The sequence below is a fragment of the Miniopterus natalensis genome, chromosome 11 (assembly GCF_054644295.1).
Source record: "Miniopterus natalensis isolate mMinNat1 chromosome 11, mMinNat1.hap1, whole genome shotgun sequence".
In the NCBI taxonomy this organism is placed as follows: Eukaryota; Metazoa; Chordata; class Mammalia; order Chiroptera; family Miniopteridae; genus Miniopterus; species Miniopterus natalensis.
The window spans coordinates 11234187-11259855 of record NC_142091.1 but is presented as its reverse complement, the minus strand read 5'-3'; the positions used below and the strand labels follow the sequence as shown (position 1 = coordinate 11259855).

General features: G+C 47.9%; 1 protein-coding gene across 1 annotated transcript in view; it reads left to right on the top strand.

The window, feature by feature from the left end:
* The window catches only part of NCAM1 (neural cell adhesion molecule 1), a 304418-nt gene that overhangs the window by 231134 nt on the left and 47615 nt on the right, over nt 1–25669 (top strand). The window contains exons 2-8 of the mRNA XM_087821538.1: nt 9113–9187; nt 10810–11028; nt 12058–12201; nt 12581–12718; nt 13927–14044; nt 14478–14644; nt 20160–20302. Coding sequence (XP_087677664.1) covers nt 9113–9187; nt 10810–11028; nt 12058–12201; nt 12581–12718; nt 13927–14044; nt 14478–14644; nt 20160–20302 — 1004 coding nt within the window. The remainder of the gene's footprint in view (nt 1–9112; nt 9188–10809; nt 11029–12057; nt 12202–12580; nt 12719–13926; nt 14045–14477; nt 14645–20159; nt 20303–25669) is intronic.

Here is a 25669-nt window from a genome sequence, read left to right as displayed (position 1 = left end):
TGGACAAATATTGAAAGATATAATTCCAGCTTCTTGCTATGTTGGCAAAAGCTATTGGGAGGGAGGAGAGTAATTCGCCTGTATCAGTACCTTTTTATGGCCGGAAGGAAAGAAGTTCGAGGAGTCATTTCGTCAAGACAGGTTTCAGGAGAGCAGACCTGAGAAAGCAGTGTCAGGAACATCCAGAAGCAGTGGGACGGTCTGCAGCAGTTCGCTAAGAAGGCCTGGGTTATCCTGGCAGGTTGATAGACTTTACATCGTTTATCTGGAAAACCTTGGCTGAGTTCCAGACATCTATTTGCATCCTTGCCCTACGTTTCAGTATTTCAGCTTCATGAAAGGACTGGCCTGCGTCGGGTTCTGCCTGGAAAGGAAGCAGCGAGCCCCAGGGGCTTGTTAAAAGTGTTGGAAGTACCGGGTGCTTTAATCGGCTTGGGTCAGGACTAGCAGAGCACCTGCCGTCTGTCCAGCTTTCCTTGCTGCCTTAATAGAGTGAGTCTCTCCATCTGATTACTCTTGCTCTATATGGACAGAGGTGAGATTAGGGCAAATCAGGTAAGAAAAAACAATTGGTGAAATAGCTACTGAGGACACAACCAAGAAAATGAGACACTGAGCAAAAAAAGGCCTCGGGTCAAGAGGCAGCATGTGAGGTGAACCCCAGGGCTCCCAAACTTTGCAGCAGGGGCCCAGGCTTCTGCTCCTGGCGTGTCCCATCTGTGCAGTGAATGGGTGGGAAGCTCTGCGCCAGGTCCTCTCTAGCTCTAACCTTCTTCGTTAGTCATGGCTCTACAATCCTGGCCAGGAATCAAATGTCCTAGAAGACTGAGGAGTCTCTGTGCAACTAGGCCACGTTTGCCACACAAGCTTGCACTCAGCTATGCGCTCCCCAGTGGGAGGGACTATGGAGCATTCCTGCTTTCACCACTTGGTGAAAAAGATCTCATACCTGGCCTGAAATCTGCCCCTTTTGAGGCTCTATTGGGATTCCTCTTTCTGCTGCTTTGGGAAAATCAATACAATGTAGTCATTAATGCATCTCCTTCCTTTGTGATCCTCCATTAAAACAAGCAAACTAACAAGCTCCTTTTCATCAGAGGCAGGCTGGCTTCCCCCTGCGATTGATGTGGATGTGGTGTGGCGCTTGTTTGGGTCATGACCCTGCTCACTGTCCCTTTGAGTCATTTCTTCTGACTGCCCATTAAAGGTGCTTCGTTCTTGGGGATGGATGGAGGTTGGCGAAGGGAGTGAAGACCTCGGATAATCTGTGAGTGGCATGAATCTGTGATTTCTGAGCAGTAAAACAACATGTGCATCTTGTTGCCTTATAACCAGAAGCACAAGACACTGTGTGATGGGCCATTAGTCGAGTCTTCTAGGTGATGTGTGGGGACAACAACTGGGGTTTAAAACCACTGACATCTTTCTATAAAACTAAACCTCTGGTCAAGCCTAATGAAATGCTAATTTGGCCCAGGGAACTCGGAAGGCCAAGAGAGCTGAAGCCGTTATCTGCCGTGGCTCTGTGCTCCGATTTGAAGCCAGCCCCGTGGGACAGAGCCAGTACCCACCCATTCCTGGTGCCCGGCAGCTCATGTAATTTATTATGTTAAGGAGTAGAGCCTCCTGCTTCTGGAAAGTTGGTTTCTGTTGTCTGGGTACCAGAATTGTGTAGGATAGGATTTGGGGGGTAATGGGACACCAAATTAATCACCTAGGCCTTAGTTGTGCAGTGACGCTTCATACATTTTCTGCCTTAATATGATGTTATGATGCCAATTATAGTATCACATGGCATAGAAAGCTGAAGGGCTCTGAAGCCACATTTAACTTCTCCATGCCTCCTCTCATCACTCTGTTTGGAGAGTCGCACGTTTTGAAGGGTTAAAGAGGATTTTCTTCTCTTTTTTTTTAAAGGAAATACTGTTTCCTTTTTTTAAAAAAAAATATATCTTTATTGATTTCACAGAGAGCAAAGGAGAGGGAGAGAGAGAGATGGAAACATCAATGATGAGAGTCATTGATCGGCTGCCTCCTGCACGCCCCCGACTGGGGATTGAGCCAGCAGCCTGGGCATGTGCCCTGACCGGGAATCGAACCCTGATCGCCTGGATCCTAGGTCAGCGCTCAACCACTGAGCCATGCTGGCCGGGCTAAAGAGAATTTTCACCAGGACTCCTCACTGTTTCTCTTTTGTAGTGAAACATTGCCCACTTTGGGCTTTATTCAAATGAAAGACTGCTTGGTATACCAGCCCTGTGTCTCTTTCAAGTGCATTTGGTTGAGAAGCGTCTGTATTCTGTCTGCAGCTTGTCTGAATGTTTAGTCTTCCTACAGGAAGCTCTGGCTTCTCTCTTCACCATCAGGAGTCCCCTTCCCTTCCCCCTCCAGCCTTGCCTCCTGCGCTCACCATGTGCTGTGCGCATGTCCTCAGCAGGAACGACCACGGCTTTCTCGAGGGCGTTCACTCTCTAGGCCGGCTGGCCTGTTGGGGAAGCCAGTGGTCGGGGGTCCCGTGGGGCTTCTCACAGAGGCTTTCCCAAGGCTTTGGTTCTAAGCTTACCTCGGTTGGCCTGGAAATGCTGGCTGGGTTGCCTCGGGGTGTTTAGCTTAGATGGGAATTGCAGAGAACTGAGCATTTGTATAGATGGGGCCCTAGCCAGGCTGACCGAAGGACTGGCATCCCTAAGTGCGACTTCCAGATGATTTTAGGCTGCTATGAGTCAGCTTTAAGCGTTGAGGATGCTTTCGCTGGCGATTAGAGTAGGTTCTGCCATTATGCCATCATGTAGAAACTGAAGCCAGAATCTGTAAGAACACGTATTTTATAGTTCCTTTACAGCGACATCCAACATTTGGGTTAATATTTGAAAGTAAAACAGTCTGTCTCATTGTCTTCCTCTTCCCAGATGCTGTCAGTAATAGCTCAAGATAAAATTGTGGGACTCACATGTCCAGCCTAGGCGAGGCCCCTTCCTTATCCCTGGTAGTTTACTTATTTTTCTGTCCCCAAATGAGACAAATGTCCCAGTGCATCTTGAAATGAAAGCAGTCTGACAAGTTGCCTTAGTCTGTTCACACACACACACACACACACACACACTTATCGAGGCTCTCAATGGTCATGTCCATATATACACATAAATATAAATAGACACACACACACCATTTCATAGATTTGGACAAGAGTTTCTGCTGTCTCATTTTACAAGCATTATTGGGGATTTTGTTTGGGGTTTGTGTGTGTGTGTGTGTGTGTGTGTGTGTGTGTGTGTAAGTTCAAAGTACTATCATACAGGCACCACAGTTTGACCTTGTGCTTGGCACTTTACATACAGGACCTTATTAAATCATCTCAGCAGCCCTGAGATCAGTAGGGTTGTTACTTCATTTACACATGTGGAAACCAGGCTCTGAGAGTCTCCTGAGGGCTCAGAGTTACTAAGGGTCAGAGCTGGAAAGTGGGCCCAGGCCTCTCTGACTCCAGATCCTGACTTCTTAACCAGGACTCACTCCTGACTTTTAATTCTCATGACAATCCAACCACAAGAAATCAGTTTTATTATAATCTCCATTTACAGATGTGAAAGCTGAGGCCAAGGTCAAGTGACTTGCCTAGGGTGCCCACATTATTATTTTTTGGCTTTGATTGAATTCAGTCATCTTTTATATTAAGAAGGTTCTGACTGGCAGGTAAAATATCTTAAATTAATGAAGAGTGGAATCAGGCCACCTGACCACCAATTGGATGGTTACTACTTTATTTTAAACCATAAAGAGAAACATTGCTTCCCTCAAAAATAGTAACCATGTGATCTCTTTGGGAAGGGCTATTGATATAAGCTTATTAAGAAGAGTACACAGCCCTGGCCAGTGTGGCTCAGTTGGCTGAGCATTGTCTCATTCACCAAAAGGTTGCTGGTTCAGTTCCTGGTCAGGGCACACACTCAGGTTGTGGGTTCGATCCCTGCCAGGGATCGTGTAGGAGGCAGCCCATGGATGTTTTGCTCTCATATTGATGTTTTTCTCTCTCCACCTCCCTCTCTTTCTAAATATCAATTTTTAAAAATCTTTAAAAACATAAAAATGCCCAGCCGGGCGTGGCTCAGCGGTTGAGCATCAACCTAGGATCCAGGTGATCAGGGTTCGATTCCCGGTCAGGGCACATGCCCGGGTTGCGGGCTAGGCAGCCGATCAATGACTCTCTCATCATTGATGTTTCTATCTCCCTCTCTCCCTCTCCTTTCCTCTCTCTGAAATCAATAAAGATATATTTTAAAAAAACAAAACAAAAACAAAAATACACCCAAAAAACATAAAGAATAATAATACACAAGTATAAAATGCTTATTATGTCCCAGATGCTATTGTAAGTGCTTTACATACTTAATTTATTTAATCTTTCCAACAGCCCTATGAGGAGGGTTCTGTTTCCCCCCATTTTGCCAGAGGTTAAATCAACGTGGCCAAGATGACACAGCTAGTATGTGGTAGAGCTGAGATTCAAGCTCTCAGTGTGGCCCACAGTCCTTGGCCTTAATCACTCAGCAGTTTTGGTTTTACTTTCCCTGGGTTTGGCTGATTTAGTGGTGAATTTGCCCCCTTTTGTCCCTTGAGTCCTTTGCTAAAAATTGGAGCAAACGGTAGCAGGCAAGTGGAGCTGCCTCAGTTATTACCCTCCTGGTTCAAACCTCTGCCTTTTCCACAGGTATGTCCAACGAAAGAGACTTCAGCATTCACTTTTTCTTTGAAAACTAAAAAGCAGCTGTTCACTAACGTGGTTAAGTAAGTGATATCTAAGGCTCACTTTTAGAAGATTAGCTCACAAAATAAAGGTACAGCAGCAATGTGATGCCTTTTTCAGAAATCCTAAACAGGTTCTAGAATATTCCCTCATCTGACGCACAGTCACTGATGAGATTAATTCTCTAGTTCACCCATCTCTGAAATGGGAGACCGCGCCTCTTCCTCAGGTGCCTGGACTGGCCCTGGCCTGCCGCCAGTGTCTTTGTCACCATTTAACCATATAACTGAAAATATAGCCGGGACGGAGACCTGGGTTCGCTTTCTGCGTCGGTTCCCACCTCCGCAAGCACACTGGATCCTAACAAGAACACCAGTAAAATCAAGCTGCCGCAAGAAGTTGCTGCCTCAAGTGAAATCTGTGAACACCTTGAAATCGGAATCATTTCCCTGTGGCTTTGCCTCCGTAAGAATCCCACCCATTCTAATCAGTGCCCTGTCGTGTCTTATGAACTGAAATGTTAATTCTCTTTTCTTTAGCAACTAAGACTCTGTAGCTACTTCTGCCAGGGAGTTGGGAGTTAGAAAACGTTTATCGACACCTGAAGCTGTTTGCTAATAAACAAGTTGACATATCTTTCAGAACATAGTATCATCTTTTTAAAAAGATATTTAAACAGAAAACACATTTTAAAGCATATGAATCTCCCACAGGGTTATTTTACTTTTTAACTGAGACAAGGAAAGGGGGATCATTTCATTCTGAAGCAAATCCTTTTTTTGCCTCTTCACAGGGATAAAAGGGGTCCTGGGTCTCCATTCAACCTGGGTTTGAATCTTGACTCCACCATTGCCATTAATTTTGGCCCTGAGCCCCCATTTCCCCACCTGTGAAAGGGAGATTAACATGCTATCATTATCTGTGAGCGAAGAGGCCCGTTACAGTTAACCATGGTAGACATGATGGCAGCAACTAGATTAGAAGATTTCCGCGCACGCTGCTCTTTCTAGCCCGTGACTTGGAAAGAGAGCAAATGGTAACTGATAGATAACCATGAGCCTATTGGGTGGTCGTCAGAAGGTGAGCGGTAGTTGTACAGTGTAGAGGAAGAGCTAACGCCTTAGAATTAAATGACTTTTCATCTGGACTTTACTACTCAATGGCTGAGTTACCCTGGGCAAGTTATTTCATTTCTCTGAGCTTTACTTTCCTCTTCCGTAGAATGGAAACGATATTGGTCTTTTTCTATCTCAGAACTATTGTGAGCATCAGAGTAAATAAGGAAATGTCTTTTGTAAACCAAGAAAGTGTGAAGTGGCTGCAGGAGGCCTTGGAGGGTGGGTCCTTACTGCAGGACAGTGAGAACCCCCGATGGAGGGGCTCTTGGCCCTGCCCCTGGGTCCCACCCCTGCCTAAACACCTATGTTTATAAGCTGTATCTTTGGATGCCTCTAAGATGAAGTGGATAGCATGATGCAATGTTGAATGCAAAGTGGGAGATGAGATACTTTTCTGGGAGAAATGTTTCCATAAGTTTCTTTAACGTATGAGTTATGCCTGGTTAGGAAATTTCACTTACATGTGCAACTGGACGAAGGCGCATGTTAAGAGCTTTTACTGGAAACAATAAAGAACTAAGAGAGTAAGAAAGGAAGGGGAGGAAGGAGTTTGGAGCTTGGAGTTTGGAGCAGGAGTTGCACTTGCCATCGTTAAACCTGGTCATTCAAGGCTGGCGTTTGGGGAGGAAGAGCCAGCTGTTGTGCTGCAGGGGGCACACCCAGGCCCTGGTTTCCAGAGGCTGGGCTTCCCCTGCCCAGCTCTGACTCTGCTGTTTGGGAGCAGGCATCTCACTATCTTTTCCATGTGTGCAAAAAGTCAGGAGTCTAAATGGATCTCTGTCTTTTAAAAATGTCAGTGATGACAAATGTGTGCATTGGAATCTGGTTAAGGGGGAATTCCTTTGGAATTCTCGTTTCTCCTTTCCCGCCACGGCCCAGAGATAGATACTGGCCACATTTGGGTATGAAAACTCTCAGCCGTGCCATGTTCTCCTGCCCCTAGAGAGTCATGTTCTGTTTGAAAAGGGCTGAGAAAATGAAGGCTGTTTTTTCACTTGGAATAAGAATATCCTTCTCAAAGCAGTAAGGGTTCTTGCGAGTAACAGGATCCATATGGCGAAGCTGGCTGCTGATGCTCAGCACATGGGCCCGTGGACTTTGCGCGCAGAAATAGGCCTCTAGTGCTCGAAGAAACGGCCAGTGGACCCCAGGGAGGACCATTACCTAGGTGACGGATAGCCTGGGCACAGCGTCTGGGCTTCATGGGCCCCTCGTACCTTGGAATGTGAGCCACAGAAGGGGGTAAGAAAGGTTCTGCTTGGCCTTAAGATGGATGGCGCTGTGTAACACCGCCATGGTTGCCTGCTCTGGAACACCCTGTGCTCCCCAAAGTACCATGGGCCCCATAAGCTCTGGGCTCACCCCAGCCTGTTCGGAGGTGGTGAGTTGGAGGCCGGGTTGCTCTTCTGGTCGGCCAGACTGTTTGTTAACCTGAATGGAGACAGTTTACCCTCTACTTGCACAGGGAGCACTGTGTAACGTAAAGAACACTTAGCTGGAAGCCGGGCCTGGGCTCTGGGGCCACCCTGGCCCTACCTGGGAGCGACCTGAACGGAGTCACTTTGCCTCGCTTTTCTCATCTGGAAAATGAGGAGTGGGACATGGCGATGGTTGAGACTCCGCCAGGCTCCCTTGGTGTAGAGCTGAGCGGCACCTGACCCCTTGGGGCGTGGAGGGACGGGAGGAGCAGCCCAGCCAGTCGCTGCCCTGGCTGCAGTGCCCTCCTCGCACACTGCATTCCCCTGAGCTCTGCGCCTGGGGGCGAAGCGCAGGGGGGTAGGGGAAGACTGCACTGCTCTCAGGAAGGATTCGGACCTGAGCCCCAAATGAGTAAGCAGCAGCTAACCAAGTGAGAGGAGGACCAGCTGCCCCTCGATCACCCTTAAATTTCCTCCAAACCAGCAGTTGAGGTCCCTGAGTCTCCGCCTCTTAATCTCACCAGGCAGCGTTCAGCATCCCCTCCCAGCCCCGACGCTGTGCCTGGTTCCTCCCCTACCTGGCTCCTTCCCTTCTCAGTCCTGTCTCCCCCAGCCGCCTCTTTCTCTCTGCGCCCTCGGCTGGGTTTTGCCAGATCTGCTTTGTTTGCTGGTGGGATGGGCAGGAAGGCCTTGCCCCCAATAGCTGAGGTGCCCCCATTCACAGCCCCCACTCAGGCCCTTTGGTCCCTCTCTTTTGCTGAGCAGGACTGTGGTCCCTTCATCAAACGAGCGCAGACGGATACCTGCAGCCGCTCTGTCTGCGTGTCAGTCACCATGGCGACCATCCTGCTCTCGCTGGGAAGGGAACCCGGCTGTTCTAACCGGGCTCAGCGAGTCGCCCTTACCCAGCCCGCGTTGTCCAGGCCCCTCCCTCGTGTCTGCTTTACGAAGCTGCATGCACTGAACCAGACGTCTGTTAGCCTTTAGCCTTCAGATTTGCTTTACCTAAGAGGAACGGATGCAGAGGAAGCTGAATCCAAGTGAATAAAAGCTTTTCTTTTCTGCCCTAAAACTGTATTTTCACGAGGAACAGTTATCTGCTCTGAGCAGATAAACGAGGAGCTGAATGAATACAGGAATCTGAGGTCCGGGGCAATGTGTTTTGTCTTATCAGTGGGGTGGGATGGCAGGGCATGTGGCTATGCAAATAAAAATTCATGTCAAGCAGCCAAGGGACACGGGGAACTCCCCCAGGCAGGGCACAGCATTTCCGAGGGTCTGACACTGCGGTGATGAGGTTTGATGTTGGCTCCTGTTATGGAAGGAGGCATACTGGTCGTATAGTCACGAGGAAAGGGGAGCATTGGTGTCCCCTGCTTCCAAATCCATCTGGATCGTCACATGGAATCTTCTCCATGGTCGTTAAGCATGGTTGCCCTGCAGGCTGGCAGGAGACCCCTATGTAGAGTTTTGGAGTCACAGGCTTCCCTCCTGACACAGCCCTGGGGACACTTCACATTGATTTCCAAAAGTAGCTGGCCAGGCTGCTGCTTCTGTGACTCTTGGTGCAGAGGTCATCCCAGATCTCCCAGGGCACCTTGCTCTATGCGATAGAGGACAGCAGTGCCCAGGAAGTGGTCTGACCATGTCCGCTCCTGGATTCGACATGGGGACCCGTGGATTCTATGGCGGTGACTAGTTCTTAAGACCCAAACAACCATCTCCCTCCGCTCTTTCTTAAAATGAGCAGGGAGACCCCAGTTTTGAATGAAAGCTTGATTTCATTCTCAGGAATTTGAATGTGTGTTTAAACTGGACTTGGTCTTTTTCAGTTTCTCTGCAGGTGGATATCGTTCCCAGCCAGGGGGAAATCAGCGTTGGAGAGTCCAAGTTCTTCTTATGCCAAGGCAAGTGCCCAGCCCCCTGCGTTCAGGAGGCCCTCCCGGCCGAGCAGTGGCCAGCGGGCTGTGTGTGCCGGGCTGACCGCACCGCACCCAGGATTCTTGGAGCTGCTTTGCTGCAGGGTCAAGTGCTGAGAGCCAGGGCAGCTCTCGGGCCCTCTTCCTCCCCCGGTCAATGCAGTGAACTGTGTCCTCTGGACTTCCCTTGATAGTGGAGGAGCTCTAGGGATGTTCCCAGGAGAGTCAGCACAGCTCCCAGTGAGTCCTCTCTGACCACCCCCCCGCCCCGTACACACCCAGAGCTCTGCAGATGACAACGGACAGAAATGATGCTTCAGTGGGTCCATGTGAGGCTTGTCCTCAGAATCCCTCAGAACAGGAAAATCCAAGCTCAAAAACTTGCCTGAAAGAAAATTGAGTACACGTATCTCCTTTGCTGTGAGGACATGTGCCTTGGGTCTATTGTGAATTTAATATTCTGTCCCATCGGTCCCACCAGAGCTCTAGGATTTGTCAGACCCGGTGTCCTTGTTTTCTCTTCAGAAATTACACCCCATTTCCGAAGCTCAGATAATTACCAGGAAATGTCCTGTGGAGGATGAGCCTTCAGATTAGGCTTGAATTCTCTGTACGTGATGTGACTGGGATTTGGAACATCGGGGAACCAGGGAAGAGCTGAGCTAGGTGTAAGCTGTGACATTTAGCGAGCAGCTTGCAGCAGGGAGGGGCCCTGACGTGCCATCGCGATTTGCGCTGGGTGAGGTGGCTCTGGCCGCCCCATGTGTTCACTCCAGCGTCGCCTTCATTACGGTGATTTGAATGATCTGGGGATGCAGCCTTGGAGCCCATCTTGCAAATAGCGATATTTATTGGAAACATGATGGGCCTTGAGAGGAGGACTGTTTCATTTCCATACCAAGCATCTGTGTGGGGCCGGGTGGTGTGGGCCGGGAAGGTGCGTGCAGATAGGCAGGCAAAGCCACGTCACCAGACCCAGGGTCCTCGTTCCAGCTCAAACAGCTAGGCGGCAGCATCTGCCCCTCCCCGGTGCCTGGGGAAAGGACACATGGCTCATTCTGGCTGTCTTCACAGCATTTAAGGAGATGAATTTGTCTGTCTGTGGCAAGGGCTGCTGGAATGCCAGCCATGCCAGTTTGTGCAGGCAGATGCTAGAATAAACGTAGTTGGAGTCCCTACTCCTAAGACTAGCCGACGTCTCATCGTTCCACTCGGGACTATAATCTGAGCCTTTGAACACAAGCCTGTCAGTTGGCTGAAACCAGCTAGTCCCTTGATCACAGATCCTAGATTTGCTGACTCCCTTTGTCCCCTTGTCCCCCCACACAGTAGGTCCTCAGCAAATTTCTCCTTCCTCACTAAGGATAGGAGCACTATGTGAAACACTGGTACGAGTGCTTGCTGAGTTCCTTCCCAATACCGCAAGTGGTGTTATGTGATAACCGTTAAACACAGAAGCCAGAGTGACACCCTGACGGAAATGGTCGCCCCTCCCCGATCATCAAGCCTGATGGTCTCGTGCAGTAGCTCTTACTGAATACCACTGTCACCCGGGAGGGGACTTTGTCTTTTCAACTTCTGTGGTTTGAAAGTAGCCTCTTCCTCTGCAGTGGCAGGGGATGCCAAGGACAAAGACATCTCCTGGTTCTCCCCCAACGGAGAGAAGCTCACCCCAAACCAGCAGCGGATCTCGGTGGTGTGGAATGACGACTCTTCTTCCACCCTCACCATCTACAACGCCGACATCGACGACGCCGGCATTTACAAGTGTGTGGTCACCGGCGAGGATGGCAGTGAGTCAGAGGCCACGGTCAACGTGAAGATCTTCCGTAAGAGCCGCCTCCCCCTCCATCCCTCTGCTCTTTTTGGCCAGGAAGACACATGGGCGGCGGACAGGGTGGGATGGCAGTAGAGGACCAGCTGAGGGCTGGCAGGGCTTCTTGCCTTCTTTCTTCACCCTAAGTCTTTTCCGAAGTGAGCTAAGAGCTCCAATATGCTATTAAAGGGTCCTGGGCCAACTCAGAACTCACAACCCAGGTTCATGCTGATCAAAGCAACTTCCCACTGGCCTCCATTCTTTAATTTCAAACTATACCATTCCCAGAGAGCTATTGCGGGTGCCCCTGTCCCTTCCCCAAGTGTTGACTGACTGTTGGACAACTCAAGACCTCCTCTTATTTCACTCCCCCTGCTGATAACGGAGTCCAGAGGCTCGATGGGGATTGTGGGGGTGGTATTATTGAAACACTCTGACACTCACAACAGGCAGCTCCAATTGCCACTGAAACCTGTCTGATGGTGGCATTGCTCTACCTTGTCCCATTGGTCATTGTAATGGTGGATGACAACTGATGGAACGGTATGGATTGCCACAGTCTTTATTGCCATTGTTGCTTTTCTTCTGTTCTGTTCCTTAAACATTATCTCTGCTATAAGAAAGTTGGGGTTGGGGTACTAGACAGAGTGGGAGACAGAGGAAGGATTGATGACTCCTACTAGTCATTGCAGGATAGGTGTTCTGCCAGTTCATTCTGCCTGTGCCCCCAGGGCACCATCCTGGGGACCCGTGGTAAAGACGCTTCTCTCCCTCCACAGCCGTTTTACACACAAAGTGTGAAACATTTAGCATTCCCTGAATACGCAGTGATGGCCAGATTCTGATGCCGTATTCCCCTGCTTATGCCAACTGTTCCACCTGGCATCTTGGTCCAAGCGCTGAGTTGGACCTACTCCTGTACCACTGCATATATGGCTTGAGTTGCCTGCAACTCGAATCCAAGCCCTGTGGCCCCAGGGGAAAGGGATCTTTGTGGGAGAACCAGCTGTCTCCCCTCACTCTTCTCTTGCTTGTTTTCCAGAGAAGCTCATGTTCAAGAATGCACCAACTCCCCAGGAGTTCAGGGAGGGGGAAGACGCAGTGATCGTGTGTGATGTGGTCAGCTCTCTTCCCCCAACCATCATCTGGAAACACAAAGGTCGAGATGTCATCCTGAAAAAAGATGGTGAGACCTGAATTCCCTGGCAGCTGCCTTTCCCCTGGACCACCAAATCCCCTAGGGTTCCACCTCTGCAAGCCTCTGAGCATTTTGACCTAAACTCAGATCCAGTGGCCCTCCCAGAGCATGCAGTTTCCAGGTCCTGAATGGATGTGTGTCTGTGGCTTGTATGTTCAGGCACTTGACTTTCTCTCTGAAGAAAAAGACAAATTACAATAGACTTTTGCTTTGGCTCTATGTCAGAGCCAGGGACTCATTTTCTTATTTCAGCTTAAAGGCCCACCCCATGAGACTGAACTAGCAAAAAGGAAAGGCTCAGAGACCTTCTTACAGATACAAGTTCTCTAACTGATCCTTGGATGAACCTGCCTCTTGTCTCTTCTAGTCCGATTCATAGTCCTGTCCAACAACTACCTGCAGATTCGGAACATCAAGAAAACAGATGAGGGCACTTACCGCTGTGAGGGCAGGATCCTGGCACGGGGGGAGATCAACTTCAAGGACATTCAGGTCATTGTGAATGGTGAGGAGATCCGTTCTTCCCACTCTCCCCATTGCTATAACCTTGGTCCCTGAAATCATTCTCTTTACCCTCCTCTTTGGGCTGTAAAATGCAGGCTCACTCATCAGTCTCAGCTGGACCCCTCCTGCCTCCTGTTGCCTCCAGCTTGGTTCTTTTTTCCTTAAATATGCTTGCCTTCTGGGTCTGCCTCAACTATGGGGACTTTTAGTGCAGTTCTTGAATGTCCTTCATTGTCCTGAAGCACTAGAGACTTTCCCCATGCTTACAATTAAATAAATTCTTATTCATTCATTGTCCTTGATGTTACTGTAATTGTGAAGTTAGTCCCTTGGTCCAGTGTTCAAAGAAAATATTATAATCAATTTAGGGCTCAGAATAGTCAGAATCATGGTCCATGGGCTTATTAATCTTAATTTGCCATGTCAGATAAACACACCCATGGAATCGATCTGACATTTACAAGATGTTTACAGGAAATTATAATGTCAGTACTAAGAAAATAAGTAAATCATGGGTCAGATTCTTTTGGCTACTGATATATATTTTTGCCAAATCCTCCCCACTCATTCCTTTGGTAAACAGTTTGTGCACAGGGCTGTTTCTGACATTCCCAGAGAAATGTCACTCTCTGGTGAGCTGGTGCATTTCAAATTGGTGTTAACCACTTAACCACCAGATCAGGAGGTTCAAGTTTTTCCAGTCTGAAGAGTGCCCTTCTGAACACCAAGTTCCACCAGCCATGGTAGTTGTAAGTTGAGTGTGCACTGAGTAAAATATATAATGATAAATAGCTACTGTGAATTGAATACCATTTTTAAATGAATAAAATGCATTAATACAGCTTCTGAAACTATATGACTGAAAAAACAACATTATACAGGGGTGCACAAAAGTAGGTTAATCCTAAATAATAGTACAAGAATAAACTATGTGTTTCACGTACTCATGCCTGTAAATCTACTTTTTCCCACCCCTGTACATTGTTATAAAACACTAATACATGTTTGGGGTGAATTATTTATTCGTGCACAATAATTATTTAGCACATGCCTGAATTTAGGTCCCTTACACTAACTCTGCAGCTGCCCAGGACTGTTGCCCCCCAGGCTGTGACCCATGACCTAGGGTCCCCTAGAAGTGCCTCTTCTCCAGGCCCCTGGATTCTTGCACATTTTCAGAACCACCCTGACGGTGCTTCTTTCCTTCAGTACCGCCCACCGTCCAGGCCAGGCAAAGCATCGTGAACGCCACCGCCAACCTCGGCCAGTCTGTCACCCTGGTGTGCGATGCCGAAGGCTTCCCGGAGCCCACCATGAGCTGGACAAAGTAAGACCCTGCTGCTGCCTTTTATCGGAGACTAGCGGAGAAGGGGACAGCACAGGGCCCGCTCCGTGTTGGCACTGCGACGGAACGGGGTAGACCGCTCGGGAATGTGACCAACTCCAAGTGCAGGATGGACTCCTCTGCACGGTGCCCCTGTCCTGGGCATCAGATTCTTTCCTCTTCAGTTTGGGGGGTGGAGGGCATGGCCTTGCACCCCTCTTTGGTATGTCTGCGGGTGCAGTTTACAGCTCTGGGACAGAATCAGAGGTTTGGGTGGAGGAATCAAAGGTATATGTGCAAATACAATTTGGCGCCTTAACTTTCTGTGAAAACGGAGCCTTTCCCATGGGCTCAGACTGCATTTTATGGAAACGAAAAGCAAACATCTTACCTCCGTGGTCGCAGTCATCCTACTTTCCTTTCGTGTGCCCTGCAGAGACGGGGAACAGGTAGAGAATCAGGAGGACGAGAAGTACTTCTTCAGCGACGACAGCTCGGAGCTGACCATCAGGAAGGTGGACAAGAATGACGAGGCTGAGTATGTGTGCATCGCCGAGAACAAGGCTGGGGAGCAGGATGCGTCCATCCACCTCAAAGTCTTTGGTAAGGACAGCGAGAGTCAAGCTCACTAAATTCCTCTTACCCTGCACGCTCAACCCATCAGCAAGAGCCCGTCCACTCTGCCTCAGCCTTGCCCAAATGCAGCCGCTTCCTGCCAGCTCTACCACCCAGTTCAAGCCACCCTCCCGCTCCCCTGGTCAACGAGGCAGCCTCCTAGCTGGCCTCCCTGCCTCCCGCAGGTCCCCTTCACCCCTCCTGCTCCATAAGCCCACGCTGTTTAAAGCCCTCCCTTAACTCCCTGTTGCAACCAGAATAAATTCTAGACTCCCTACCACGGCCAGCAAGACTAAACCTGGGCTAGTCCACCTTCCTTCCCAGCCTCTCTTTCCTCTACTTTGTTCTATATTTAAAACTCTCAGGCCTCTTTTCCGTTCCTTAGGCACACCAAGCTTGCTCCCTGCCTCAGGGCTGTTGCACTTGATGTTTCTGCTGCTTGGAATATCCTTCCCCCAGATCTGCTCCCAGCTGCCTTCTTCTCTTCTATCATTCAGATCTCAGCTCAACTGCCTTCCCAGTGAATCTTCCCCTCACCGCCCTGCCTAGTGCAGCACCCTTGTTACCACCAACTCCCCTGCCTCCACTAATCTCTTCCATTAATCTTACTGTATCCTTTACATTGCACTTATTAGTCCCTGAACTGACCTCATCTACATATTTGTTTTGGGGACTGTTTGTCTCCCACCTGCACTAAGTTTGCAGACTGCAGGATGGCAGAGCCGTGGCTGTCATATGCATTGCCTTACCTCTAGCACTCGCAACACCCCCGGACTCATCATAGGCACCTGGTAGATGGGAGTGACCAGTGCCTCTGTTTTCCTTTGCTTCTTTCCCTGCCTGTGTGAAACAGTGTCATATAAGTCATGAAAAGTGCCCCGCATCTCTACTCACTTCATCTTTATAAGCTCAGCTAACTTCCCTTCATTTAGAACTTAAATGCCTTTTAACCTGACCTTGGGAAAGGGATTTGTGGTGGAGATATGTTCAACTCTCAACTCTCTCTGCTCATCTATTTAAAAACCACAGCTAAGCTGGCCCACTGGAGATGTGCTACTAGAACAGGGGCCCGAGGGGCTGCTCCGGTGCGTGCAGCTTCTGGGCTTTCTAGTGTGTACCCAGGGACCTGTGTGGGACCTGCTTGTTTAGCCTGATCAGGAGAACTGATCTGTTTGTAAACACAGACCTTTGAAAATCAAGTGTTTATATGCAATTGGACTTGCTAATCACAGATGAATCCTATCTATTCATTAATAACAATTGGGTTTATAAACAGTTCAGATTAATTCAGTATGTAACTGAGTACATACTTGAAGGTGAAAGCTAAACTTCTTGGAAAATATTCCTCACAGTCTCTTTTCTAATTCTGATTGGTCTTCCCCAGTCACACTGACTAAGTTTTTTTTTTCATCTAACAAATATGTATTGAATACCATTGTTGCTAGACAAGAGGGGCTACAGAGATAAGTAAGAAATGGCCCTTTGACCCTGAGATGCAGGAGAGAGATGGACATATACCCATATAAATTATAATAGAGTGTGTCAGTCAACAACATCTGAGTGCCTGGTATGGACCCAGCCACTGCCAAAGTTACAAGGATGAATGACGTGCTCTCTTCTCATCAGTGGGTCCACAGTTCATGTAGATGATCAGCAAAGAAAATTTTAATCCTTTATAATGACTTCATAATAGCAGTATGCACAGTGTTTTGTAGGAAGGATCTCTGGTCCTACGTGATGGAAGTTGGGGGAGCCCCTGCAAATGCTGTGCTAGTAAACAAATAGGAGTTTCCCAGAAGAGGAAAGACAGGTGGGCACTGCAGGCCACACAGGCACAGGCACAGAGGCGGGAAGGGCACGTGTGCTCATTGTGAGCTTCTTGTGGGTGGGCACCTGTGTCTGTTCTACTCACAGATGTCCCCAGGGCCTAGAACAGTGCCTGGCATGTAATAGTTATTAGTGTTTGAATAGATGAGCGAATAGCAATTAGTTTTTTGTGTGAATTAAGCATAATGTATGTGGCAGGGAGATGAGCTTAGAAATGTATAATTATGACTTGCTTTTAGAAAATTCTTTCAAATATAAGCCCCGTAAAATAATAATAATAATACAGAACAGAAGTGAGCACTTATAAGGTGCCAAGCACTATGTGAAGTACTGTTCTTAGCTCCTTTAATCCTCAACTCAACCCTATGAGATAGCTTTAATTCTTTCCCCATTTTACAAATGAGGGAACTGAGCTCAGAGAGATTAGGTGCCCTATCCGAGATCCAAACCCAAGCCCATGAAACCCAATTTAACCCACATTATATCTAAGTTACCTGTGGAATGATGTAATAGTGAAATTGGCCATGCATCCCCTCCTGCACTTCTCTCTCTCCTCTCTCTCTCCTCTCTCTCTCACACACACACAAGCACATACACACACTCTCTCTCTCTACCACCGCAGTTTCTTTCCCAAGACTGCAGCTGGGAGAATGTGCACTGGACAGCTCAGTAGAGCAAACAGAAGAGAGGTGGCCAGACTCCTCCAGAGACAAGTAAGACAATGTAGACTCTTAGGGACCATGTCCCTCCAGCCCCATCCAGATGAGAATCCTCTGTAACATCTGGAGGACAGTTCACTGGCCTCCTTGAGGCAACCTGGTGCCCACGTACGCGCCGCCTTCCCTCTCGGTTTCCGTTCCTGACCTCCTTTCCTCCTGCTTCCCGCCTCGCCCCTTGCGTTAGGAGATTGGCACTAGGGCCAGGCAGCCGGGTGGGGTGAGGCCTGCTATTTAGGGCTGCATCTTTCTCCCCCCTTTCTCTCCCTCTCCCTCTCCTTCCCCTCTGGTTTGCCACCTGGGACTAGCACCAGGGGGAGAAATGGCGCGGCTTCCACAGTGGCCGCAGACTCAGCAGCAGTGAGACAGGAGAGCAAAGAAACCTGTAGCTTAGATAATAAAGAAGTTCTCAGCACTCCTGTGGCTTCAAGAAGGGATGGCGATTGGTGTGTTAGGGGCATATCTAAGTTAGGGTCTGCCTCGTCGCACCTGACTGACATCGTTTTTCCTAAGAGAGGGAAATGTTCTACAGGCGTTGCCCTCGTTATTGGCCCTAAGGACCAAAGCGGCCCTTCTGAGTTACAGCGAAGGAAAAATGGGGCTGCAGGAAGGTGCACCTGGTCACGCCCAGCCTCTCAGTTCGCAGAAGCAGGACCCCAGAGCCCTTCTTGGAGTGGGCTTGCAGAAGTCTGGATGGGGGTGGGAGTAGACAAGGCTGGCCCTCAGTGGCAGGGTGCAGAGCTGTGGACACCCTGGAGAGGAGAGCAGGCGTGCTCACAGGAAGGTCCACGGCGAGAGGGGCAACGGAACAGTCTGAGGCATTAGGTCCCATGTGGCAGGTGGAGACTAGAACAGGGACCCAAAGTCAAGGGCCCACGACAGAGGTGAATGCAGATGGTGCAAGTGCCTCGCAGATAAAATATGGACAGATTCCTGGGTGCTGGTTCGCAGAGGGAAGTGACTGCATCTGTCCTGCTTTTCCCCTGACCCTGTGTAATTTAGTCAGAACACTCCTTTCACTCTCGAGTGTGCTCCAACTTGGACAGTCACTTACACGGATGTCCTATTTCAAGGCAGTACACTAAGCCTTCCTTAGCTCTGACAGTAGCCTTGCTTCTGAAGTGCAGAGAGGAAACTCATCATCGAGAAGCTCGCCTTCCTCCCAACAGCCCTCTGCAGGCCATTAGTCATTTTCAGCAATGGTTTTATTAAGAATATAGTTTTCCTTTTTCTACAGACTTGCACCCTTTATAACTATCTGCGAAATGGAGCTGCCAAGACCAACTTTTATTAATAGATGTTAACTTGTCCCTTGTCTTCTGTTAACCTTTGGCCGCCAGAAATGCAACTTTCACTTTGCCTCTAAAACTTCCTCCTCAACAGCACTTAGCACTTACTGCATCTAGTACGAGCTGTGGCCGTTCTCAAAGTCCTGTTTATTAAGACGCAAAGGCTTTGTAGAGGAAGACCTTGCTCGTGGACCCCACTGATTCAAATGTGGGATCACTGGGCCACATTGGAGTGAGATGAGCCCACGTGCTAGCCGGCAAGAAAGGATTTGCTAAGCTGGCTGTTAGTACAGATTAACTTTAGGAGAATATTTGAACTGTGTGGTAGTTTTATATAGAAGCAGATACTTCCTATAGAAAATGCACAGCTCTGTCGTTCTTTTCTGTGTATTAAAGCAGAATCAAGGGCCGCAATTTGGACAATGTGTGTAGGCGGTAGTTCAGTAGCCTGCGTGGGATTTCTATATGATTCGAATATAAAGGAAATGCAGTTCTTTCAAAAATTATCCATAATTCTAATTTATTTATTTTTTGTTTGTTTGTCTAGCCTGGCCTTTTTCTCTATTAGTGAAATAAGTTACATTTGTGCAGTGTTATCGTTTCTATGGAAGGTTTAGCAATTTCAGGGTATAATTGTTTTAAATTGGGAAAATTCAATTTTCTCTAATGTGTTAACATTTAACTCAGCTTTGAATGCTTGTGCTTTCTTGCATTACCCGAAACATTTGGAAAATGAACTCATCTCAACTCATCTCCTCCCCACCCTCAGCCCCCTCCGCAACCTGAGTTACCCGCCACTTCTCCTTACTTGAGTTAATGCTAATACAACTTTCCCGGGCATTGCAGGTCTCCGAGTCATCTGGCTCTTCTCATTCCTCCTCCTGTTTCTTGCCATCGTACTTGCCCTTGCTCACTTGCCACTTGCCATAAAGCCTTTCTTTAGCATCTCCTTCTAAGCTGTCCTTTCCCTTCCTCCTGAGACGGCCGATCGGGACTGTGCTACATCACACCCGGGGCGCTGCCAGAGCTTCCAAATCGGTTTTCCCACCTCAAGGTTTTCTCCTTGCTAAACCACCTTGCGTTTTTTCTACATTAACCTCTTGTCATACAAATGATCATTTCATCCCTCTGATCAAACCCTGTCAGTGGCCTCCAGCTGCCACGGGATAGAAGTAAGCAAGAGCTTTACCCAGCGATCAAGACTGTGCGGGAATCCAGCATTGTCTGCTCTGCTAGGATACGCAAACATGGGGCTCTCTTCCCAACCCTCTCGTCACATAGTCTTGCTTCTTTGCTTTCATTCAAGCAGTTTTCTACTGTTGGAATGACTCTGTCACCCCAAAGTTTCACCTACTGAAAATCTCATGGCCCGAACCAAAAGCTGTGTCCCCACGAAGAGGCCAACCAACTGGAGGAGCCCTCTCCCTCTGCTCCTTGCCTCCTGCTCCCATTGCCCTTACTTAGTGTTCTTACTACATAGGATGCTGTTTTTATTTGTCACTTGGATGTTGTCCTGTGCCTGCTTCGTGGTGAGCTCCTGGAGTTTCAACACCTAGAGCACCGCCTTATGCGTGGGAAGCAGATAACATTTGCTGTATGGTGCATGCTACCACTTAACCTGGAAAGCTAAAAAAGTTAGATACACATTACAAGAATATTTTATCTTTTCAGCAAAACCCAAAATCACGTATGTAGAGAACCAGACCGCCATGGAACTGGAGGAACAGGTCACTCTTACCTGTGAAGCCTCGGGAGACCCCATTCCCTCTATCACCTGGAGAACTTCCACCCGGAACATCAGCAGCGAAGAAAAGGTATAATGTCACCCAAGAGTCTCAGGGCCATGGACCACAGACTCGAAGTGGACTGAGTCTGCCCCATGGCCGTTCTCTTCGGTGAGCCAGAGGGGGGATGTGGTCACTGGAGGCCTCGGCCAGGCTCTGAGGCCTCCCCCTCCAGCCTGCTGGATGCGGCTCACTCCGTATCCCCGGCAACGGAAGGGGTGCAGTTCTTTGCATAGATTGGCAGGGGTGCGATGCTAGTGGGTATAGTCAAGGTAGACGCTCTGGGGAGGAAGGGGGGGTAGTGATTTTCAGGTGCAGCCCCTGGGGGTGTGGAACAGGGCACCACTGTACCCCAGGTGATTTGGCTCTCATTTCCGGAGCACCCAGGGAGATGTGTCCGGGAAATCCCAGGACCAGAATGGGCCTGGCAGATCTCTTCCTCGTGTTTCGTACACTCACGCTCTGCGTGCACTACATGCACAAAAGCTTGGTTGCCCTTGTGTCTGCCTGTGTTCTCGACCACATTTGTATATCATGTCCCAAAGGCAAAAATAGTTAGCAGTTTCCACACTGTGGTTGTCGCGCTGGGCTCTCCAGTGTAGTAGCTGGGAGTGTCAGAACAGCGTCCTTGCTGGGAAGGTTTCACTTGCAAACGTGAACTTACTCACAGACCGCCGGAAAGCTGTCTTTATCGTGGACGGTATGTGATAATCGAGGGCCCTTCCCTGAGCAGGTCCAGCGCAGGAGGAGGAAGCCTGGTTTGAAAGCGACTTAAAACGTCTATGGCTCTCCTCCAAGCTCATCTCATGTGTCCGGGAGTAATGGGCTTCATTTCAGCTGGCCAAAGCCTTGTCACCTATTCAAAAGTAATGGCCTTAGATTAAAAGGACAATTGTAATGGATTGCTTATTGACCAGAGTGTCAGACGTGATAGAGCTTCAGTCTTCTGCTTCCCTAAGGGAAATCCCTAGAGGAGGTGAACGCAGACACAGCCGGGAAGGGACAGTGTGAAGTGCCAGAGCCAAACGGCATCTGCGTTCGAGGAACTGGTTTCCGTCCTGCTAATAGAAAATGAAGCTAAATCATAAGGAACAGAAATTACGGTTCCAAAACCAATTACTTTTTTGCAAGTTTTACTTCCAGAGTTGAATTCATTAACAAAAACTCAGCTGAGGAACTGCTAAGTATTTTTGAAACTCTCATATGCTGCTCGATATTGGTCTGGAGTAAGAAATGTGGTGTTTACTTGGATACTTTCTTTATCAACACTGTGGTTAAACCCTCAGCTCAGACTTCTGCTCCCACCGTGTGTGTGACGTGAGTTGAACGTGTGTTCCAGGGCCGCTGCCTGACAGGTTTCTCTCCATCAGACTTGAGAGTAGGATGACCCAGTGTGTCTCTTTGACCTCAGTGAAGGACAGAGATAATATCTATCCCAGATGAACGATGCTTTTAAATTCTATATCTTTTCTAGGAATAGCTCAGCAGCCAAGCTAGACCAGAAGGATTATTAAGATTTGTGCCTACCTCAGCTCCTTTGATAGCTTGGCTCTTCTGGCTTGTATCTGTGTATTCATTTTCACAGATTGAGAACGAATAGCCAGGCGCTCATCCACACTCACACTCACGAAACACGGAGACCAGGGTACTCAGCAGAGACTGTCTCAAGCCAAGGAGGCTTTGTATAACTCACTTGTCAGTGAGTGTAGACCTTTTGTCTCAACCTGAGATACTTGTTTAAGCCCCGCCGCATAGGTGGCCATGTGGTTTCCTTACAGCAGACTGCCTTCAGGTCTGCTTGCAGTGACCTTACTGGAACACACGCAAATCTGGGTGAGAGCCAGTCCTCCACGTCGGCCAGTGACGTGATGCCAGGTGAACGCACCCGCCTAATGAAGCCCTGTACAGAAGAGTTGCCATTTCTATTAATTCTACATTCACATCAAAGAGGCACGATGCCCATCTTACACCACAGATAGCTAATAACTAAGAAAGCAAAGGTGGCCTCTTCCCGGGCGCTGGGACTCCAGATGATGAACTTTAGTTGGTAGCTGCTCCTCACGTACAACTGCATCTGAAGTTGCGTGATACGTAATTAGGTATCGAGGTTATTAGAGTCACTGAATTGCAGGAGTGGAAGAAAACGGCTAAACAGATAATAATACACAGTTGTGTCAACTGCCAAGGTAAGGAAGGCTCCTGGGAATTAGGTCACATAAAATGCCTGAATCATAGGAGGTTGGAAAGAAGCCACCCTTTGAGGTTATTTAGTCTTCCCTGGCACCCCTTCCGCCCCTGCCTGAAAAGTGACAGTGTCAGTCTTCTGCAGGGCAGGTGGCCAAGGCTGATGGCCAGGAGGTCTGCTTCTCAGTCTTCCTTCCTCTGCCAGTCAGTTTTTGTATGAGAGCCCTTAAAATAGCTTTTCGATTTTTCTTCAGTCAGTCTGTTCTTTACCTTACCAGTTGCCCTGTAACAGGCAGTGTCAGCTCACCAGTGCTCCATTAAAATTCTGTGGTGCCCAGAGCCACGGATGCAGACTTCCGTGGGGTTATTGCTCCCTTGACCTGGACACCATCAAGCATTAAAGCTGCATTAGCCCTTTAGCAGTTTCCTCACCCCGTTGCCTCAGATAGAGCTTGTGGTCAACAAAAATGTTCAGGTCTCTTTTACATGAACTGCGTTTAAGCCACACATCTCCTATCCTGTTCTTATGCAATTGATTGCTTACCAATCATGCAGAATTTTATTTTTATCTCTGTTAAAAATTGTATTTTGTTGGTTGCAACCCAGTATTTCTCAATGAGGGTCACAGTGAAAATTTGGGAAGACTCTTCCTTTAGTGGGACTATCTTATGCATTGCAAGATATTTAACACCCTAATCCCCTTCCCCCTAAACACCAGTAGTCACCTCTGATCATTATGATCAGCAGAATTCCACATGTACAAATACTCTCTGGCTTGAGAATAACCATTTGTGCTCATCTTTCTGACCAGTCAAGAATGACTTTCATCAGAACTGTCCTTTAGGGAATTTCCATCCACTTGGCCCCCTATTTTATTTATATATTGAAAGTAATGAGGTCTAGCAGTCAGTGGTGGCCCCAACCTAAGCCCAAGGCCCAACGGCAGGCAATGGAGTGGTCTTTCCCATGCAACTGTCATCTAGCATTTGTAGTGGCTATTGCTCCAACCTTATATGAACACTTATTAGAAATGTGTCTGTCCAGGTCACTGGTAAAAATGTTGGCTGGGACAGGGTCAAGTACAGAGCCCTTAGAATGCAGCCAGGGCTTCCTTCTGGGTCACTGGCTGAGAAGGAAGAGAGCCCCGAATGCCACGGTGCACTCTTGTGATTTTAATGACTTTCCTGGAAGGCTCAATGATTTCTTTAATAAAGTTAGTCACAATATAAGTCAATTAAAGCAGCTTGGTCTTTTGCTTCACTGAGAAGAGAAGGGAAAAGGCCCTTAACCATAGACACATAGTTAGTGATTTTCTAATGGAATACTTTCTTCATTAAAAAAAGAAGAAAAGAGCAGAACAGTGAGCCTGCATGCCACACTCTATCTGTGATCATGTCTCTGGGTTTAGTCTAGTCACTTGTTGGAGATGGATTGTTATCAACCTGCTAAGCTTCAGTTGGTTGAGTTGGTCTGGTTCCCTAACTGATAATAGCTAGGTTAACTTTTGGTCATTAAGACCATTAGGCTAGATCATTTATCTGAAAGTTAGTTCATTTCTTAGTGGCCACTATTATGTTGACAAGAAACAAAACATTTTTGAGCATCACAATGGGTCAGTTTGATGGATGTGTATAGAGGTCATTGTGATAATGCAGATACAAAGAAAGTCTGTGTATCCACATCATTTCATTACTCTTTTTACCCAGACTCATTTAACTATTGCCAGGTACTTGAGTGAGTGGCACTAAATTCCAGGTACCATTTTACATATTGAGTGAGACTTCGGGATGATAAATTACATCATCTAGCTCTGGTGGAACAAATTCATCGTGTGCTTACGTGAACATGCCTTTGAAATGACTGGTAAAGAAAAGCATTTGAAGCCTTAATGTTTAAGGAAAAGGAAAGGGGTAAAGAGTTGAGATCAGAAGAGATGAACAGAAAAAAAAAGAAAAGCATTTCATGAACCTTGAATCTTGAGCTGCCCAAGTAGCCTGCAAATAAGAGAGACCTTTTGAAATTCTCGTTTCTCTACAAACGGGAGCTTTTTACCGCCAAGGAAGAATTCCTCATTCAGTACAAACCAGGTGCTCACTTTTAAAATTGCAAAAGGTGCCTGCATTGAGCAATCAGAGGCTGGCTTATTCAGCGTGTGTAGGAATTTCTAATGGAAAACTTTAGAATAAGTGAAGGGATGTTTTGCTTTAGTTTATATACATATTCCTGCAGATTTGTAAGATAATAAAACGTGAATATGAAGAAAACATGGCGCTAACAATTTTTGGAATAGTACTAACCATCTTCTCATTTATTTTATTGTGTATTTGTATACCAGATTCTCTTAAAGTAGGCCACGCACCTTCACCAGGTTATCAGGGGCAAGGCATAGCCTACCATTCCACCAGGCACAGGTGGGAGGTCAAGCAACTAGAAACAGTGTGTTACTAGCAACTACTTACTCTAAGTGCCACAAAACCATCAGGATTTGGGAGAGATGAGAGAAGAATCAGACCTGTGAAACGAACAGCTCCATAGGTACAGCCCCTAAAAATGATCTTGGTTCAAGCAGCCCTGGCACGTGACAGACAAGCTTCTAGGTGATGTGGAATTGGCAACCACCCTTGACATGTCGACCCACTGCTACTTTGGTCTATGCATGTTCCTCTGTTCTCACTTTCTTCTTTATTCTAACATCATGTGACATAACCCAGCATTCCCATCCTCATGCCTCACAAGAGCTCCTTGCCTTTAGTGGGCACTTACTAAATGTTTGCTAACTCATCTGCATCTCCTGGGTTGCATCGCTTTGTCTCTGGCATCTTTTCTGTTCTTTTTCCATCTGAACACCAAGGACAATCGGGCAGTCATGCCATCCAATAGACAGAACACCGCAGGTATGATGTTTTTGACTCCCAGTACGAAAACAGAAAAACTGCAAGCAGGGTAGGCTCCCAAGTGTCGGATAATTTTTTTTTAAATCTAGTCGTGGGTAGAAGAAGACCCCAACCCCTGTGTCCCTGGGTTGGCTCACTTCTTGTGAACGCCATGCTGGTAAAGACAAAGCCTGCTGGTGCCTGCATGCGATGCGGGCGTCCCTCTGCCCTTCGGAACTGACTGGAGCCCTGCCATGGCATCCAGTTCGGTGCCCTCGAGGCTTCCTGACCCATAGTTTCAGGACTTCATACCTCTCACTCCTAATGTGCCTCTATGCTC